The sequence below is a fragment of the Cebus imitator genome, unplaced genomic scaffold, assembly GCF_001604975.1.
Source record: "Cebus imitator isolate Cc_AM_T3 unplaced genomic scaffold, Cebus_imitator-1.0 Scaffold217, whole genome shotgun sequence".
In the NCBI taxonomy this organism is placed as follows: Eukaryota; Metazoa; Chordata; class Mammalia; order Primates; family Cebidae; genus Cebus; species Cebus imitator.
In genome coordinates this window covers 1768495-1789132 of record NW_016107532.1, presented here as the reverse complement: position 1 = coordinate 1789132, position 20638 = coordinate 1768495, and the positions used below count along the sequence as shown (strand labels likewise).

The following is a 20638-nucleotide window of genomic DNA, read 5'->3' as shown; positions in this document are numbered from 1 at the left end:
GCATTTCTCTAATGACCAGGGATGATGAGCATTTTTTCATATGTTTGTTGGCCTCATATATGTCTTCTTTTTAAAAGTGTCTGCTCATACCCTTCTTCCACTTTTGAATGGGTTTGTTTGTTTTCTTGTAAGTCTGTTTTAGTTCTTTGTAGATTCTGCATATGAGCCATTTGTCAGATGGGTAGATGGCAAAAATTTTTCCCATTCTGTTTGTTGCCTGTTCACTCTAATGGTTGTTTCTTTTGCTGTACAGAAGCTCTTAAGTTTAATTAGATCCCATTTGTCTATTTTGGCTTTTGTTGCCAATGCTTTCGGTGTTTTAGTCACGAAGCCCTTGCCTGTGCCTATGGTCTGAATGGTTTTGCCTAAGTTTTCTTTTAGGGTTTTTATGGTGTTAGGTCTTATGTTTAAGTCTTTAATCCATCTGGAGTTAATTTTAGTGTAAGGTGTCAGGGAGGGGTCCAGTTTCTGCTTTCTGCACATGGCTAGCCAGTTTTCCCAACACCGTATATTAAACAGGGAATCCTTTCCCCATTGCTTGTTTTTGTCTGGTTTGTCAAAGATCAGATGGTTGTAGATATGTTGCGTTGCGTCCGAGACCATTTCAGGCAAATACTTGGAATAAAGGAATTTGGGGCTAATATTTATTAATTTTAGAATCATAGAGATAATATTAATTGAGATATATGTTTGGATAGTGGTCTAAAATTTTAGGAACATTGTTGTTCAGAAATTTAGAAAGTAAAAACATTATTTCCAGAAAGTATTAAGTAACTTACAGAATCTCCATTTGCTTTCAGATATAGACGCAGCTCTCAATACTGTCAACTTGATGAACTGTGACAGAGTTCAACTTAGTGACTTGAAAAATGCTTTTGATGACCTCAATATTTCCTTAAAGCCCGAAGAACATCAGATGTTAGTGAAAACACTTGATGCTGATGGTATATATAATCACTATAAGTTGATTTTTCTAATAAAATGACAGCAATTTTTAAATTCCCCTTTCTTATTTTCCATTCATTACTCCTTAAATTTTTTTTTGCTTTATTCTTTTAATGGGAAAACATTCTGTAATTTATCTTGATAGAAAATATTGAATAAGGTTAGTATGATTTTTTTAAAGCCCTTACTTTATAACCCCATTGGGTATCCTGTGTTGATTCCATCAGGGTATGTTTGTTTTTAGGACTTACTGTAGAAATCAGAAAAGGTGAAGTGCAGTAGATATAGTAGTCCTCCCTTACCCACATGGGATGTGCTTGAAGACCTCCACTAGATGCCTAAGACCATGGATAGCACCAAACCCTCTAATATACTATATTTTTCCCGTATGCACATACCCATGATAAAGTTTAATTTATAGATTAGGCATAGTAAGAGATTAACAATAAAGTAGAACAATTATAACAATATAGTAGCATCACTACTCTTGCACTTTGGGGCCATTATTAAGTAAAAGAAAGGTTACTTGAATGCAAGCACTTCAGTATTGCAACAGTTGATCTGATAACCAGGATGACTACTAAGTGACTAACAGGCAGGTAGTGTATGCAATGTGGATACATTAGACAAAGGGATAGTTGAGGTCCAGGTCTGGACAGATTGGTAGGGTGGGATGGTATAGGATTTTATCACACTACTCAGAAGAGTGTGCAATTTAAAAATTATAAATTGTTTATTTCTGAAATTTTCCATTTCATATTTCAGACTGTGCTTGACTGTGGGTAACTGAAAGAGAGGAAAGTGAAACTGCACATAAGTAGGGACTACTGTAATTCTCTGAGGCTGTGCTAATGTGAAACTGCTGTTAGACAGAAGGAGACTAAGGGAGGATGTTCACCTCTCTGCCTGAGATAGTTTTGACATGAAGTTGAGTGTAAATCTTCAGAGATTTCAGAGAAAAGAATATATAAGTTTCAAATTTTGGCAGTTATGTGCACTTTTAAAAATTAAAATCATTTCTGAAAAATATTTTCTTTTTTATATTATTAAATGGATTTGACATTGCTTAATCAGTTTTATTGACTGGGGTCATTGCAAGGCATAACTTCAGGAGCACATTGTCTCTGTGTGAACAGTACACCTTGGTGTTGTACGACCCAGTCTTCGTGGTTATATGTGACAGACTTGATCATGAGTGCCTGTATTTGTCAGGAACTATATAATATGTAATGTATTCAAAGAAATAGAAAATATTCACATTTAGAAAACTTTGAGCCTAGTTAGTGAGGCAACGCATAAATATAAAATATGAATAAAAATACAACAAAATGTATATAACATATAGGAGATAAAAGTTCAGTGAATTGTGCAGTGTTATGTCGAAGTTCTTGAATACTTGCCAGAGAAACAGTGATGATACTGAGTTGAATAGGAGTTTAGAGAAGAACTGTTTTATTCATTCAAAGTTTATTCAGAACCTATTGCTTGCTGGGAATTAAATATGTAAAGATAAAAGATAATTTCTCAAGCGCTTACAGACTACTGAGATACAAACAATGAGGATACTAATAGCTAAATACTGTGGTAGAGGTAAACATAGAGTATTCTAGAAATATATATAGTATACCTAACCCACACAGAGTTGGATAAGGTAGTGAGAAGAGGACTCCTGGAGAAAATTCTGTTGGAGTTTTAAAATACAGTTGTACCTTGTTTTATTGCACTTTGCTTTATTGTACTTTGCAGATTTTTTTTTAAAACAAATTGAAGGTTTACAGCAACCCTATTTCAAGCAAGTCTATTAGCACCATTTTCCTAACAGTATGTGATCACTTTGTGTTTCTGTGTCACATTTTGGTAACTCTTACAATTTTAAGTTGTTTATATGTCTGTTATAGTGACTTGTGATCAATGATTTTTGATATTACTATTTAGTTTTGGGGTAGTACCATGAACTGCACCCATATATGATGGCAAACTTAGTTGATAAAGTATGTGTTCTAACTGCTACACTGACCAGCTATTCCTCCATTCTCTATCCCTCTTCTTGGGCCCCCCTATTCCTTGAGACACAACAATATTGAAATTAAGCCAATTAATAACTGTACAATGACCTCTAAATATTCTTCTTCTTCTTCCTCTTCCTCTTCTTTCTTCTTCTCCTTCTCCTCCTCCTCCTCCTTCTCCTCCTTCTTCTCCTTCTCCTTCTCCTTCTCCCTCTTCTTCTTCTCCTCCTCCTCCTCCTCCTCCTCCTCTTCTTATTCTTTCTTCTTTCTTCTTCTTTTCTTCTTTTCTTCTTTCTTGTACCTGGGGTCATGGCTTCAAAGGCAGGCTGACTCTCTTGTTAGGGGCTAATGCATCTAGTGACTTTAAGTTGAAGTCATTCATTAACTTCATTAACCAGTCTGAAAATCCAAGGGTTCTTAAGATACTACTAGCACAGGATAAATCTACTCTGTCTGTGCTCTATAAATGGAATTACAAAGCGTGGATGACAGCACATTGTTTGCAGCATGATTTACTGAAAATTTTAAGCCCACTGTTGTGACTTACTGCTCAGAAAAAGATTACTTTCAAATATTACTGCTCATTAACAGTGCAGCTAGTCACCCAAGAGCTCTGATGGAGATGTACAAGGAGATGAATGTTGTTTTCGTGCCTGCTAACACAACATTCTGCGGCCCGTGGACCAAGGAGTAATTTTGACTTTCAAGTCTTGTTATTTAAGAAATACATTTTTTTAAGGCTGTAGCTGCCACAGATAGTGATTCCTCTGATGGACCTGGGCAAAATAAAATGAAAATTTTCTGGAAGAGACCCTTCATTCTAGAGCCATTAGGAACATTCATGATTTGTGGGAGGAGGTCAAAATGTCAACATTAACAGGAATTTGGAAGCTGTTGGCTCTAGCCTTCATGATAACTTTAAGAATTCATTAGAAGAAGTACCTGCATATGTAATATAAATAGCAAGAGAACTAGAACTAGAAGTGGATCCCAAATATGTGACTGAATTGCTGCAATTTCATGATAAAACTTTAATGGATAAGAAGTAAGCAAAGAAAGTAGTTTCCTGAGATGGAATCCACACACCTGGTGAAGATGCTTGGGAACACTGTTGAAATGACAACAAAGGATTTGGAAGATTACATAACCTTAATTGATAAAGCAGTGGCAAGGTTTGAAAGGATTGATTCTAATTTGAAGGAAGTTCTGCTATGGGTAAAGTGCTATCAAACATTATTGCATGCTACAGAGAAATCTTCCATGAAGGGAGCAGAAAATCGATGCAGCAAATTTCATTGTTGTCTTATTTTAAGAAATTGTCACAGCCATCCCAATCTTCAGCAACTACTACACTGATCTGTCAGCATTCATCAATATTAAGGCAAGACCCTCTACCAGCAAAAAGATTGACTCACTGAAGACTCAGATGATTACTAGCCTGTTTTAGCAATGAAGTATTTTTAAGTTAAGGTATGTACATTGAGTGTTTTAGACATCATGCTACTGCACATTTAGTAGAATAAAGTGTACACATAACTTTTATATGCACTGCACTGGGAACCAAAAAAATTTGTGACTTGTTTTATTGTACTATTTACTTTACTGCAGTAGTCTGAAACTGAAACTGCAGTATCTCTGAGGTATGCCTGTATGAATAGGAATTAGTCAAGCTTGTGGGTACAGGGAAGGGGACTGGAAGAGGTTATGAGAGAATACTTAGTATGTGCAAAGTGTATAAGAGGGAAGCTTATGGAGAAGTCAAGAACTCCAAGTAGTCTAGAATGTTTGCGTCAGGGCAAAGGTGTGTGTGTGTGTGTGTGTGTGTGTGTGTGTGTGCGCGCGCGTGCGCGCGCACATGCTCATGCATGTGGGTTTGTGTGTATTTTTTCAACAAAATTCACAGTTCATTTTGATGTGAATTAAACTTTGATCATTGACTTGCAAGTGTATGGTAGTATAGAGAGAGAGAGAGAGAGAGAGAGAGAGAAATGAGGTGTCCAGGTAGCCAACAGAAGATCAATAGTTTTTCTTACTTGATTTTTTTCTGAGCAAAATTATTTGAACTTTATCTTGAAGACTAAAGACTTACTGAAGAATTCAAAATTGAAAAGTTATGTGATTTTGTTCTTTATAATAGGCATTCTGATAGCAGTATTAAGAAAGGCGAGATTGGAAGCAGGGAGATATAGAAAGCAAACAGTAATGTAGGTTAAAAATTAGGAGTGTTAACTAAGGCTTGGCTCTAGTGTTGAAAAGAAAGGGACAGATATGAGGTTGAGGAAGCAGAATTTCATCATTGTTTGATAAAGTTAGGGTAGGGAGAGGGACAGGGATTGAGGATGAGTAGTACATTTCTGGCTTGGGAGACTGATTTCATGGTAATGCTTTATACTAAAATAGGGAATACAGGAGGATGATCCGGTTTAGATGCAAAGATGAGGAGTTCAGCTTAAGATGTATTGTGTTTGAGGTACTTACGGACATAGAGTTGAAGATGTGTAGTGAACAGTGGTCTAGCCTGGAAATCGAAACTTGGGAATCATCAACATATAGTTCATAGTTAGGGGAGAGTTTAGGGAAAGTTTATAGATCATATTAAGAAGAGGGCTAAGGAGAGAGAAATCAGGCATGCTAATTTTTTTTATTGTACTTTAAGTTCTGGGGTACATGTGCAGATCTTGCAGAATTGTTGCATAGGTACATATAGAGGCAGGCTAATATTTAAGCAATGATGGAGAAAGAGTAGTTTATAAAGGACATTAAGAAGAAACAGGCCTGGTGCGGTGGTTCACACCTGTAATCCCAGCACTTTGGGAGGCTGAGGTGGGAAGATCACAAGGTCAGGAGTTTGAGACCAGCCTGACTAACATGGTGAAACCCCATCTCTACTAAAAATACAAAAATTAGCTAGGCATGGTGGTGTGCGCCTGTAATCCCAGCTATTCAGGAGGCTGAGGCAGGAGAATCACTGAGGCAGGAGAATCACAGGAGGCAGAGGTTGCAGTGAGCTGAGATTGTGCCACTCCCCTCCAACCTGGGTGACAGAGCGAGACTCCATCACAAAAAAACTATTTTAAATTTCATACAGAACCAAAAAAGAGCCCACATGGCCAAGACAATCCTAAGTAAAACAAAACAAAACAAACAAAACAAGGCTGGAGGCATCATACTACCTGACTTCAACTATACTACAAGGCTACAGTAATCAAAACAGCATAGTACAGGTACCAAAACAGAGATGTAGACCAATGGAACAGAACAGAGGCCTCAGAAATAATGCCACACATCTACAACCATCTGATCTTTGACAAACCTGACAAAAACAAGCAGTGGGGAAAGGATTCTTTATTTAATAAATGGTGTTGGGAAAACTGGCTAGCCATATGCAGAAAGCTGAAACTGGATCCCTTCCTTACACCTTATACACAGATTAACTCAAGATGAATTAAAGATTTTAAACATAAGACCTAACACCATAAAACCCCTAGAAGAAAACCTAGGCAATACCATTGAGGACATAGACATGGGCAAAGACTTTATGACTGAACATCAAACGTAATGGCAACAAAAGCCAAAATAGACAAATGGGATCTAATTAAACCAAAGAGCTTCTGCGCAGCAAAAGAAATTATCATCAGAGTAAACAGGCAACCTACAAGAATGGGAGAAAAATTTTGCAATCTACCCATCTGACAAAGGGCTGATATCCAGAATCTACAAAGAACTTAAACAAATTTACAAGAAAAAAACAACCTCATCAAAAAGTGGGCAAAGAATATGAACTGACACTTCTCAAAAGGAGACATTTATGCAGCCAACAAACATGAAAAAAAGTTCGCCATTACTGGTCATTAGAGAAATGCAAATCAAAACCACAGTGAGATACCATCTCACACCAGTTAGAATGGCAACCATTAAAAAGCCAGGAGACGGCAGATGCTGGAGAGGATGTGGAGAAATAATAATGCTTTTACGCTGTTGGTGGGAGTGTAAATTAATTCAACCATTGTGGAAGGCAGTGTGGTGATTCGTTAAGGATCTAGAACTAGAAATACCATTTGACTCAGCAATTCCATTACTGGGTATATACCCAAAGGATTATAAATTATTCTTTTATAAAGACATATGCACATGTATGTCTATTGTGGCACTGTTCACAATAGCAAAGACTTGGAACTAACCCAAATGCCCATCAGTGATAGACTGGGTAAACAAAATGTGGGACATATACACCATGGAATACTATAAAAAAGGATGAGTTCATATTCTTTGCAGGGACATAGATGAAGCTGGAAACCATCATTCTCAGCAAACTAACACAAGAACAGGAAATCAAACACTGCATGTTTTCACTCATAAATTGGTGTTGAACAATGAGAACACGTGGACACAGGGAGGGGAACATCACACACTGGTGCCTGCCATGGGTTTGGGAGGGGCTAAGGAAGGGATAGCATTAGGAGAAATACCTAATGTAGATGACAGGGTGATGGATGCAGCAAACCACCATGGCACGTGTATAACTATGTAACAAACCTACATGTTCTGCACATGTACCCCAGAACTTGAAAGTATAATAAAAAAAGAAGGAGTAAGAAGAGGAGGAGGAAGAGGAGGAGGAGGAGGGAGGAGGAAGGAGGGAGGAGGAGGAGGAGGGAGAAGGGAGGAGGAGGGATTAAAAAAAGAAGAAAAAAAAAGAAATAACCAGAATGGTAGGAGGGAAACTAAGAGAAAGCTGTAGCAACAAAACAAAGGAAAGTGTTTGAAGAGTTAAATAAGACAAAAAGTTAAAAATGCTTATCATTTGGCAATAAATAGTTAACTGGTGAACTTGTAAGTACAATCTCAGTGGAGGTGGAAGTCAAAATACCAATAGTTTGAGATGTGAGTGAGGATATGATAAAACACTTTTTTCCCAAAAATTAAGTTACAAAGGAAAGGAAAGGGATAGAGTAATAGAAGTATAGGATCAAGGGAGGGCTTTTACTTGTGAGCTAGTTTTGTTATGAATAGGAAGGATTTGGATAGGTAGAGAGTATACTGCATTTTGGGCAAAAATGTACAGGGTAAAAAATCATTCTTTGAGGGGTAATAAGTGAACCAAGTTAGCTCACTATGTAAGTCTTTTATGTTTCTTGAATCTATTAATATATCTTTGTTCTGTTTTTCTCTTTACAGAAAAGGGAGACACTTCCCTAAAGAGTGCACTTTTCACATTGAAAAGCAATAGGCGTTTACAAGATTTCAGAGGTGAGAATAATTAGGAAATTTTCTACACCTTGAGAATATAGAAAATGTTTACTGTAATTGTTGAAAGTAATGGGCCACTTCCATAAAAATTTAACTAATATGCTATAAGGTCAGATGAATGGTACACATTTAGTATTTTAAGAGTTCACATGAAGGTGAGAGTCCTATGTTCATTTAAGACTAGTTTTTAATATTAGTTATTCATTCATAGCTGAAGAAAACAATGCGTCTTCCAAAAAGGATGGCAAAAATATCTGCCTTTAAAAATGTTTTAATAAATTAAAAATTTCTGATTTGGTAATACATTTATACACATCATAAATTAGTAAGTGCATAGAGATCTACAGTTAAAATCTCCCTCTGATCTAGTCTCTTTCCAATTCCTACCTCTTTCTCCCAATAACTAACCATTGTATTTAGTTTGTTATGTAGGCAGTATTTGGAGATTTTTGGGGGGTGGGTTAGGGGAATGGTCTTTCTCTGTCTTCCAGGCTGGAGTGCAGTGGTGTGATCATAGCTCACTGCAACATCAACCTCCTAGCCTCACGCATCCGCCTGCCTCAGCCTCCTGAGTAAATGTAACCACAAGTATGCACCACCATGCCCAGCTAATTGTTTTATTTTTTGTAGAGATGGGGCTTTGCCATGTTGCCCAGGCTGGTCTCGTAATCCTGGGCTCAAACAATCTGCCAACCTTAGCCTCTCAAATTGCTGGGATTACTTGGCTGCATTTGGAGATTTTTATGAACACTGAAGTAAATATGAATATGCATTTTTCCTCCATATTAATTTTACACAAATACAAGCATACTGTGTCCTTGATATTTTTCATTAAACAATAACAATATATTTTGGATATTTGTTTAATTCAGGGCACAAAGAGCTTTCTTAGATTTTTAATAGCTATATACAGAATATGTGAATGTTTCTTTTTTTTAAATTAGTTTTTAGGGCTGGATAATCGTATGTTCTTTTTTTTTTTTTAAAGTATTTAATTGTGGACCAGTTGCAGTTGTTCACACCTGTAATCTCAGCGCTTTGGGAGGCCAAGGTGGGTAGATCATTTGAGGTCAGGAGTTCAAGACCAGCTCTGGCCAACATGGTGAAACCCCGTTTTTAATAAAAAATTAACTGGGTGTGGTGGCTGGCACCTGTGGTCCCAACTACTCAGGAGGCCAAGGTAGGAGAATCACTTGAATCTGGGAGGTGGAGGTTGCAGTGAGCCAAGATTGTGCCACTGCGCTCCAGCCTGGGCAACAGAGCAAGACTCTGTCTCAGAAAAAATTATTTATATTTTAATTTCCATGGTACATGTGCAGGGTGAGCAGGTTTGTTACATAGATGAACATGTGCCATGGTTGTTTGCTGCACCTATCAACCTATCACCTAGGTATTAAGCCCAGCATGCATGAAATATAAATAATTTTATATTTATATTTTTATAAAAGTATAAAATATATACTTTTTTATATATTGAAAAAAATATAAAAAATGAAAGAATTTCAAAGAATTTCTTGATTTCTGCCTTAATTTTATTATTTACCCAGGAGTCATTCAGGAGCAGGTTGTTCAATTTCCATGTAGTGGTGTGATTTTGAGTGAGTTTGTTCATCTTGAGTTCTAATTTGATTGTGCTGTGGTCTGAGAGACTGTTTATTGTGATTTCAGTTCTTTTACATTTGCTGAGGAATGATTTACTTCCAATTATGTGGTCAATTTTAGAGTACATGTCATGTGGTGCCAAGAAGAATGTACATTCTGTTTGTTTTGCCTGGAGAGTTCTGTAGATATTTATCAGGTCCACTTGATCCAGAGCTGAATTCAAGCCCTGAATATCTTTGTTAATTTTCTCTCTTGATGATCTAATATTGACAAGGGGATATTAAAGTCTCCCACTGTTATTGTGTGGGAGTCTGTATATCTTTGTAGGTCTCTAAGAATTTATTTTATAAATCTGGGTGCTCCTTTATTGGGTACATATATATTTAGGATAGTTATGTCTTCTTGTTGAATTGAACCCTTTACCATTATGTACCCTTCTTTGTCTTTTTTGATCTTTGTTGGTTTAAAGTCTGTTTTATCAGAAACTAGGATTGCATCCCTTGCTTTTTTCTGTTTTTCATTTGCTTGGTGAATTTTACTTCATCCTTTTTTTTGAGTCTATTTGTGTCTTTGCATGTGAGATGGGTCTCTTGAATACAGCACACTGATGGATCTTGAGTCTTTATCTAGCTTGCCATTCTATGTATTTTAATTGGATCATTTAGCCCATTTACATTTCAGATTAATATTGTTAAGTGTTAATTTGATCCTGTCATCATGACACTAGCTTGTTATTTTGCAGACCTGTTTATGTAGTTGCTTCATAGTATCATTCGTCTGTGTACTTCAGTGTGTTTTTGTAGTGGCTCATAATGGTTTTTTCCTTTCCATATATATTAGTGTGTACTTCAGGAGCTCTTGCAAAGCAGGCCTAGTAGTGACAGATTCTTCAGCACTTACTTGTCTGAAAAAGATTTTCCTTCACTTATGAAGCTTAGTTTGGCTGGACATGAAATACTGGGTTGAAAATTATTTTCTTTAAGAATGTCAAATATTGGCCCCCACTCTCTTCTGGCTTGTAGGGTTTCTTTTTTTTTCCCCATTTTATTTATTTTATTGCATTTTAGGTTTTGGGGTACATGTGAAGAACATGCAAAATTGTTGCATAGGTACACACGTGGCAGTGTGATTTGCTGCCTTCCTCCCCATCACCTACATCTGGCATTTCTCCCCTTGCTTTCTCTCCCCAGCTCCCCACCCCCCACCGTCCCTCCTCTATTTCCCCCCAACCGACCCCAGTGTGTAGTGCTCCCCTCCCTGTGTCCATGTGTTCTCATTGTTCAACACCCACCTATGAGTGAGAACATGAGGTGTTTGATCTGGTTTCTACAGAGAGATCAGCTGTTAGTCTGATGGGCTTCCCTTTGCGAGTAACCACCTTTCTTTCTGGCTGCCCTTAACATTTTTTTCTTCATTTCGACTTTGGAGAATCTGATGATTATATGCCTTGGAGTTAATCTTCTCATGAAGCATCTTACTGGAGTTCTCTGTATTCTTAAGCTTGAATGTTGGCCTGTCTTGCTATGTTGGGGAAATTCTCCTGGATGATATTCTAAAGTGTGTTTTCCAACTTGATTCTGTTCTCCCTGGCTCTTTCAGGTACTTCAATCAGTTGTAGGTTCAGTCCTTTAACATCATCTCATAGTTCTCAGAGGTTTTGTTCATTCCTTTTCATTTTGTTTTCTCTAATCTTGTCTGCATGCCCTGTTTTAGCAAAATAGTTTTCAAGCTCTGATATCTTTTCTTTCACTTGTTCTGTTTGGCTATTAATACTTGCATTTGCATTGTGAAGTTCTTGTGTTGTATTTTCAACTCCATCAGGTCATTTATGTTTCTCTCTCAACTGGTTATTCTGGTTAACATCTCCTGTAATGTTTTTATCATGGTTCTTAACTTCTTTGCAATGAGTTAGAACATACTCCTTTATCTCAGCAAAGTTTGTTTTTACCCATCTTCTGAAGCCTACTTCTGTCAATTCAGCCATCTTAACCTCAGACCAGTTCTGTGCCCTTGTTTGAGAAGTGTTGTGGTCATTTGGAGGAGAAGAGGCACTCTGGCTTTTTGAGTTTTCAGCCTTTTTGCAATGATTCTTATCTTCATAGGTTTATCTACCTTTGATCTTTGAGGCTGCTGACCTTGGTTGGGGTTTTCGTGGAGACTTTTTCATTGATGTTGTGGTTGTTATGGTTGCTTTCTGTTTGTTTTTCTTTTAGTAGTCAGGCCCCTCTTCCATAGGGCTGCTGTGGTTTGCTGGGCATCCACTCCAGACCTTATTTGCCTGGGTCCTTCCTGCCTCTGGAGGTATCACCAGTGGAGGCTGCAGAACAGTGATGATGGCAGCCTCTTCCTTCCTCTGGTAGCTCTGTCCCAGAGAGGCACCAAACTAATGCCAGTGGGAACTCTCCCCTATGAGGTGTCTGGAGACTCCTGTTAGGAGGTCTCACCCAGTCAGGAAGAGTGGGTTCAGGCGTCTGCTTAAATAAGGAGTCCGGCTGCCCATTGGTGGAGTGGGTGTGCTGCACTGCAGGGGATCTCCCTTGTTCAGGCTGCCCTGACTCTCCAGAGTCAGCAGGCAGAAAAGACTAAAGACCACTGATGTACAATACTATAGCTGTCTCTCCTCCTAGGGGCTCCTCTAAGGGATGTATCAGAATCCTGTCCATAAACTCCTGGCTGGGGATGTTGAAATTCCTGCAGGGAGGCCCCCCACTGGTGAAGAGGAGTGGCTTGGGGTCCTGCTTAAAGTAGTCTGACCATGAACTGATCCAGCCGCTGTGCTGCACAGTGGGGAATTGCTCCCATCCAAATTGCCCAGTCTTGCTGGCACCTGTGGCAGGGGAAAATGGCCAACTGGAGCTGCAGTGGTGATGGCTGCTCCTCCTCCACCACAGAACTTGGTGCCCTTAGGTGGTCTCCAGCCTGTTGCATTGGCTGGCAGGGATTCCAAGCCAGTGGGCTTTAGCTTGTGGGGTTCCATGGGAGTGGAGCCCACTGAGTGAGGCCACTTGGATGACAGATCTACTGCCTCACCAGAGTTCCCAGTATGTGGAAACGCTTGTCAGTGCTTGCTGCCTGAGCAGCTGCTGTGAGTCTGCACAGCTCTGTGCTTGGGACTCAAGTCCCTTGTGGCTTGGGCTCATGAGGGGACCTCCTGATTTGCAGGTTGCAAGGATCTGTAGGAAAAGCATGGTTTTCAGGGGAGGAGTAGCACATTCCCTCACTGCCTTTCTCAGCTGGGAGAGGGAACTCCGTTTTCCCCTGTGAAACTCCCAGGTGGGCCCTCACTCCACCCTGCTTTTCCTTGCTTCCCATGGGTTGCACCAACCACATAGTCAGTACCAATAAGAGAACCTTGGTACCTCAAATGAAGATGCAGAATTCACTCTCCATTTTCATCCTTCTTGGTGGGAGCCACAGAGCAGAGCTATTTCTATTCAGCCATCTTGGCAGCTGCTCCATGAATTTTTCATATGGAGATATATATGTTAACTTACTGGAATCATTGATTCATCCAACTTGGTGTTGTCTTCTTGACTAAGGCACCAAGATACATTTCATGGCATCATGTGATGGCTCTACTCTGTGAAATATCTCCCTAACTTTTGAGTATAATTTTGAAAATCTCAAATTCGCTTAATAAGTTAATAGCCTAATGATTTATGGACTTACCAAAACTATTCTCCTACTCTTATTTTAGTCTAAAAAAGGATTTCAGGGCAAAAATATCTATAGTTTTACATTATAATCTCCTAAAGATGTGTTTTATTTTGTTTGGTTTCAAATAATATCATATTATTTTGTTAGCAAATAATAACACATTTGTATAGTATTTGATGTTTTACCAAACACTTTCATATAATTTATTTCACATAGTTTATTCTTCATGACTACTCTGTTAAGTAGGTTTCTTATAATCAAGAATGAGAAAAGTAAAGCTTAAAGAGACCGTACCTTACCCAGGATCCCACAGAAAATATTAGACTTCAAGTTCAGGGATTTTCTTTTTAATGTATTATAGTTTGCTAGTTTAGTTGAAAATTGATCTTATACTGTAATCACAAGTTAATATGATTAGTATACATATATTTAATACAAATATGCATGGTATAGGAGTAGACCACAAGGATGTTAAACTCCAGCTGGAAAAATAAGCCATTTACAAAAAATATAACTAATATACCAAAAGATCAAATGAGTGGTTACACATTATTTTAGGAGTTCAGGTGAAAGTGAAAGTCTTAGGAAAAATTGGAGGAAAGCTTTGAAGGAAGATGCAGAAGAAGAAAGAGTAACATTTAGGTAGGTAGAGGAAACAAACATGAACTAAACTTTGGATGAGTTCAGTGATAGAAACATTTGAAAGTCATTGTCATAGAGCTGATAGCTGAAAAAGATGATTTGAATAAATGGAGAAACATTTTATTGATGGATTTCACATATTTTACTAAGGCCACTTCTCAACATTAATTTATAAATGTAATTTGATTCCTAAAGGAGTGTTTTTTGGGAGGAGGTATTGGAGGGAAGAATTGGTATTATCATTTAGAAGCTCTTCCAAAAGAATAAGAAAGGAAGAAAGAATAAGTTGAAGTTAGAAAGGATATGGTAAAGTGGCCATTTTCTTTCATTATTTGGGAATACATCTCAAAGGCCTTGAAAATGTGCACCCCATTTAACTTCAGAAATTTATGTTAAGAAAAAACCCTTAGTGAACAGATGCATGTTTAAGAAAATTTATCATCAGGATTCCATTTATGATAACAATTAAATTTTGGTTTAGAAAGATAGGATATATTCATGCAGTGGAATACTATACAATCATTTAAAATGATGCTGGTAGAATAGTATGTTGAAAGGGAAAATGGTCACAATACCTTGCTAAGTGAAACAAAGCTTGCCATTAAAGAGTATTAAATAAATATCATTAAAACATAAAAATGCTGTAAGGGCACATACCAAAAGTATTATCAAGGATAATTTTTTGATGATGAAGTTTTGAATGATTCCTCCCCTGAGTATTTAAGGAGGATTGTACTGTGATATATCATCTTTAAATTAAAGATGTCAGGTATCTATGCTAATTTTTGAGCTGTAGTTTTATTATTTAGAATGTGACTGTAGCTAAACTGAAAATATTTTCTATTTTCTCTTGATAGAGGTTAACAAACTTGCAAAGGCCTTAGACAAAGTCACCAATGAAAAACTTGATGCTGATGATGTTAATTCTGTACTGAAAGGCCTGGGGATTTATTTTCCAGAGGAAGAATTACAGGAGGTGCTTGGATCCATTTGTGTGGATAGTATGTATTTCCTCTTCTGAGTCATTTATTTATTTTTTGAAAAAATTTTAAGTGTTTTCTGGCAAAACGCAGACAGCCTGCTAGACAAATTCTAAAAGAGCTGTACTTCTGAGTCATTTATTAAACACAGAAAGCTTGTGTTTACTTTCACTCATAATCCAAAGAGCTTAAGTGATTAGGAATCAAATGTAATGAGTACAACACTAGATTTTTGCTTTTAGGGCTGAATGAGAATTTGTTCTAGATTATCTTCAGATTGAGTATCCTAGGAAAATATAATACGCCTCTCTTTATCCTATTTGTTTGCCTCCTGAGATTTGAATCACAGGTTCTTACTGGTCAGAAGCTGTGAAGCTGTTTCAAGCCCATTAAACAAAGACCTAATCCTTAGTGTGCTGATGCACACAATCAGTTGGGTTTCCCTAGAATTCTCAAAGGGTTATGCTGGGGTTTTTAGAATCCTGCCAATGGAATGTTTAGTTTACATGCAGAGCCTTGAAATGTTCTTTTTCTTTCTAAGTCCCAAGCATATGCCTGGTAGAAAGCCAAATATCACACACTTCCTTTACTAACATATCTTTGCTTATAAGCATAGTCTTCTTTAGATATTATGGTTGAGTTTGGTTTATAAGACATTTTCTGGCAGATAAACTGTCTTCCATGAAATATAGGCAGTTATAGGACTTGTAATACTGACAAGTTAAGATAATATAATATGAGAGAGGAAACATACCAAAACAGTTGTCCCAGCTGGTTAAGGCGTGTATAAAATCCATAAAATGTGCATTGACATTATAACAAAAATGACCACAAGAGTCATCATAATCATATTCCTTTTCACAGTTATTCTGAGATATGTATAGCAGAATCAGAGTTAGAAAAACATTTTAGCCTTAAAGATTAAGTAGGCATGTTTATCTTCTAATGCTATTGCTTTGTATCTTTTGATCAAATGTTCTTTATTCCTTTATGTTCCATTTTCAGAAGAGGAGAAAGTGAACTTAAAAGATTGCCTGAATCAGTTGATGCAAATGCTGTATTTTACTGAAGGTTCAAGTGAGTGAGAATTATATATCTATATATTGCATTTTAGGTTGTAGGGTACATGTAAAGAAAATGCAGGATTGTTGCATAGGTACATACATAGCAATGTGGTTTGCTGCCTCCATCCCCATCACCTGTCTCTGGCATTTCTCTCCATGTTATCCCTCCCCAACTCGCTACCCACTACTGTCCTTCCCCTAGTCCCCTCTACAGACTTCAGTGTGTGATGCTCCCCTCCCTGTGTCCATGTGTTCTCATTCTTCAGCACCCGCCTATGAGTGAAAACGTGGTGTTTTATTTTCTGTTCTTGTATCAGTTTGCTGAGAATGATGGTTTCCAACTTCATCCATGTCCCTACAAAGGGCACAGACTCATCGTTTTTTATGGCTGAATAGTATTCCATTGGTGTATATGTGCCACATTTTCCCTGTCCCGTTTATCATCCATGGGCATTTGGGTTGGTTCCAAGTCTTGCTATTGTAAACAGTGCTGCAATGAACATATGTGTGCATATGTCTTTATAATAGAACAATTTATAATACTTTGGATATATACCCAGTAATGGGATTGCTGGGTCAAATGGAATTTCTCTTTCTGGGTCCTTGAGGAATCGCCACACTGTCTTCCACAATTGTTGAACTAATTTACACTCCCACCAACAGTGTAAAAGTGTTCCTATTTCTCCATTTCCTCTCCAGCATCTGTGGTCTCCAGATTTTTTAATGTTTGCCATTCTAACTGGCGTGAGATGGTATCTCAATGTAGTTTTGATTTGCATTTCTCTAATGACCAGGGATGATGAGCATTTTTTCATATGTTTGTTGGCCCCATATATGTCTTCTTTTGAAAAGTGTCTGTTCATATCCTACACCCACTTTTGAATGGGCTTGTTTGGTTTTTTCTTGTAAATCTGTTTTAGTTCTTTGTAGATTTTGGATATAAGTCCTTTGTCAGATGTGTAGATTACAAACATTTTTTCCCATTCTGTTGGTTGCTAGTTCACTATAATGATTGTTTCTTTTGCTGTGCAGAAGCTCTGGAGTTTAATTAGATCTATTTTGGCTTTTGTTGCCAATGCTTTTGGTTTTTTAATCATGAAGTCCTTGCCTATGCCTATGTCCTGAATGGTTTTGCCTAGGTGTTCTTCTAAGGTTTTTATGGTGTTAGGTCATATGTTTAAGTCTTTAATCCATCTGGAGTTAATTTTAGAGTAAGGTGTCAAGAAGGGGTCCAGTTTCTGCTTTCTGCACATGGCTAGCCAGTTTTCCCATCACCATTCATTAAACAGGGAATCCTTTCCACATTGCTTGTTTTTGTGAGGTATGTCAAAGATCAGATGATTGTAGATGTGTGGCGTTGCCTCCGAGGCCTCTGTTCTGTTCCATTGGTCTACATCTCTGTTTTGGTACCAGTACCATGCTGTTTTGATTACTGTAGCCTTGTAGTATAGTTTGAAGTCCGGTAGCGTGATGCCTCCTGCTTTGTTCTTTTTGCTTAGAATTGACTTGACTATGCAGGCTCTCTTTTGGTTCCATACGAAGTTTAAGGTGATTTTTTTCCAGTTCTGTGAAGGTCATTGGTAGCTTGATGGGGATAGCATTGAATCTATAAATTACTTTGGGCAATATGGCCATTTTCACAGTATTGTTTCTTCCTAACCATGAGTATGGAATGTTTCTCCATCTGTTGTGTCCTCTCTTATTTCCTTGAGCAGTGGTTTGTAGTTCTCTTTGAAGAGGTCCTTCAAATCCTTTGTTAGTTGTATTCCTAGGTATTTTATTCTCTTTGTAGCAATAGTGAATGGTAGTTCTTGATTTGGCTCTCTTTAAGTCTGTTATTGATGTATAGGAATGCTTGTGATTTTTGCACATTGATTTTGTATCCTGAGACTTTGCTGAACTTGCTTATCAGTTTAAGGATATTTGGGTCTGAGACAATAGGGTCTTCTAAATATGCAGTCATGTCATCTGCAAATAGAGACAATTTGACTTCCTCCTTTCCTAATTGAATATGCTTTTATTTCTTTTTCTTGCCTGATTGCTTTGGCTAGAACTTCCAATCCTATATTGAATAGGAGTGGTGAGAGAGGGCATCTTTATCTAGAGCCAGATTTCAAAGGGAATGCCTCCAGTTTTTGCCCATTCTGTATGATATTGGCTGTGGGTTTGTCATAAATAGCTTTTATTATTTTGAGATACGTTCCATCAATACCTAATTTATTGAGAGTTTTTAGCATAAAGCACTGTTGAATTTTGTCAAAGACCTTCTCTGCATCTATTGAGATAATCATGTGGTTTTTGTCTTTGGTTCTGTTTAAGTGGTGAATTACGTTTATAGAATTGTGTATGTTGAACCAGCCTTGCATCCCCGGGATGAAGCCTACTTGTTGGTGATGGATAAGCTTTTGGATGTGCTGTTGCAATCAGTTTGCCAGTATTTTATTGAGGATTTTTGCATCTGTGTTCATGATGGATATTGGCCTGAAGTTTTCTTTTCTTTTTGAGCCTCTGCCGGGTTTTGGTGTCAGGATGATGTTGGTCTCATAAAATGATTTGGGGAGGATTCCCTCTTTTTGGATTGTTTGGAATAGTTTCAGAAGGAGTGGTATCAGCTTCTCTTTGTATGTCTGGTAGAATTCGGCTGAACCCATCTGGACCTGGGCGTTTTTTGGTTGGTAGGCTATTAATTGCTGCCTCAACTTCAACCCTTGTTATTGGTCTATTCAGGGTTTAGACTTCTTCCTGGTTTAGGCCTGGGAGGGTACATGTGTCCAGGAATTTATCCATTTCTTCCAGATTTACTGGTTTATGTGCATAGAGTTGTTTGTAGTAATCTCTGATAGTAGTTTGCATTTCTGTGGAATCTGTGGTGATATCCCCTTTATCGTTTTTTATTGCATCTATTTGTTTCTTCTCTCTTTTCTTTTTTATTAATCTGGCTAGTTGTCTGTCTATTTTGTTGATCTTTTAAACATCACACAGTGAGGTCTGTTGGGGGGAACTAGGGGAGGAACAGTGGAGTGTGGGGAGTTGGAGAGGGATAACTAACTAGAATAACCAGCTTAGAGAAGAACATAAATGACTTGATGGAGCTGAAAAAAACAGTATAAGAACTTTATGAAGCATACACAAGTTTCAGTAGCCAAATAGATCAAGCAGAAGAAAGGATATCAGAGATTGAAGATCAAATCAATGAAATAAAATGAGAAGGCAAGAAAAGAGAGCAAAGAGTGAAAGAAATGAACAAAGCCTTCAAGAAATATGGGATTACATGAAAAGACCTAATCTACGCCTGATTGGTGTACCAGAAGATGTTGGGGAGGGATAACATGGGGAGAAATGCCAGCTATAGGTGATGGGGAGGAAGGTAGCAAACAACATTGCCATGTATGTACCTATGCAATAATCCTGCATGTTCTTCACATGTACCCCAAAACCTAAAATGCAATACAATATATATTTTTTTTTTAAATGAGATTTTAACATGAGACAATTCACTGTGGAAACATTTAGAAACATATAGGAACATGCTGAAACATATACACTTCCTTTACGGTATTCTTTCAGTACTCCACTACCCAGCCGTAAGGGATTGTATGTAATCTGTTTTTAATATATTTAATTAACTGGCATCCTCAACATAAAAAAAAAGTCTGTCGAACCTCTGGGTCTCTTTAAAGCTTTGGCTAATTTAATTAGCAAATTCACAACTATTTTGGATTCCCTGAGTCTCCTTGGAGCAGCCAGTGTTTTTAAGAAGAGTTTAAATGCTTAATGTTTTCTAAACTCTTTCTAAATGTTTTCCAAATTGAAACAAAACTGAATTCAAAAGACCCAATTTAGGTAGCTACAAAATGAAATTGTTTAAGATATTAAGTGTTTTCGGTGGATGAAATAGTTTTTCCTTAATCCTTGGTTTTCTAATTGGGGCCTATAAGACTTCCCTAGTTATGTGGTTCATAAGCTTAAACTCTTACTGGGTTAATCTTTATGATAAAATGGTGTTCATCATAATATAGTGCTTAACATTTTTTTTTACTTGGAAGAATAATTTACCCATGGTACTTTCCAAATTAAATATATCTTTTTTGGTAGTTAAATGTTCGTCCCAAGCTTTCCATTATTTGTGGGACATTTTTGTATATATGTGTTGATGGATGTAAGTAATCCTCTAAATTAAAAAAATTGATAATAGTCATATTAAATTATGACTACCTATTTTAGGCAAAAGAATTAATTTAAGATAGTTATCATATCTTTAATAGAATTCTCAGCCTCAGATATGATAGAGAAGAGAATAAGCAGAGTTTCTGAGTTTTCTTTTTATGTAATCATTCTTAAATTTCAGATTTAAATATCTGCAATGACTTGGTTAGCATAATGGTTAAACATTCCGCCTGTAACATCAGATACCCTGGACTTCAGACTTGATTTCATACTTAGTATCTATGGATTCTTAGGCAGGATAGCCTCTTTTTTTTTTTTTTTTTTT

General features: G+C 37.3%; 1 protein-coding gene and 1 non-coding gene across 5 annotated transcripts in view; one reads left to right on the top strand and one right to left on the bottom strand.

Annotated features, from left to right (window-relative positions):
* The window catches only part of EFCAB13 (EF-hand calcium binding domain 13), a 181261-nt gene that overhangs the window by 114129 nt on the left and 46494 nt on the right, over positions 1–20638 (top strand). For all 4 annotated transcript variants that reach the window (XM_037745972.1, XM_037745973.1, XM_037745971.1 and 1 more), the window contains 4 exons: positions 801–944; positions 8130–8201; positions 14960–15103; positions 16088–16159. In XM_037745972.1, the coding sequence (XP_037601900.1) occupies positions 801–944; positions 8130–8201; positions 14960–15103; positions 16088–16159 (432 nt within the window). The remainder of the gene's footprint in view (positions 1–800; positions 945–8129; positions 8202–14959; positions 15104–16087; positions 16160–20638) is intronic.
* LOC119474210 lies at positions 15153–15214 on the bottom strand. Its single transcript, XR_005203496.1, has one exon. It is a non-coding gene; the product is annotated as a U7 small nuclear RNA (small nuclear RNA).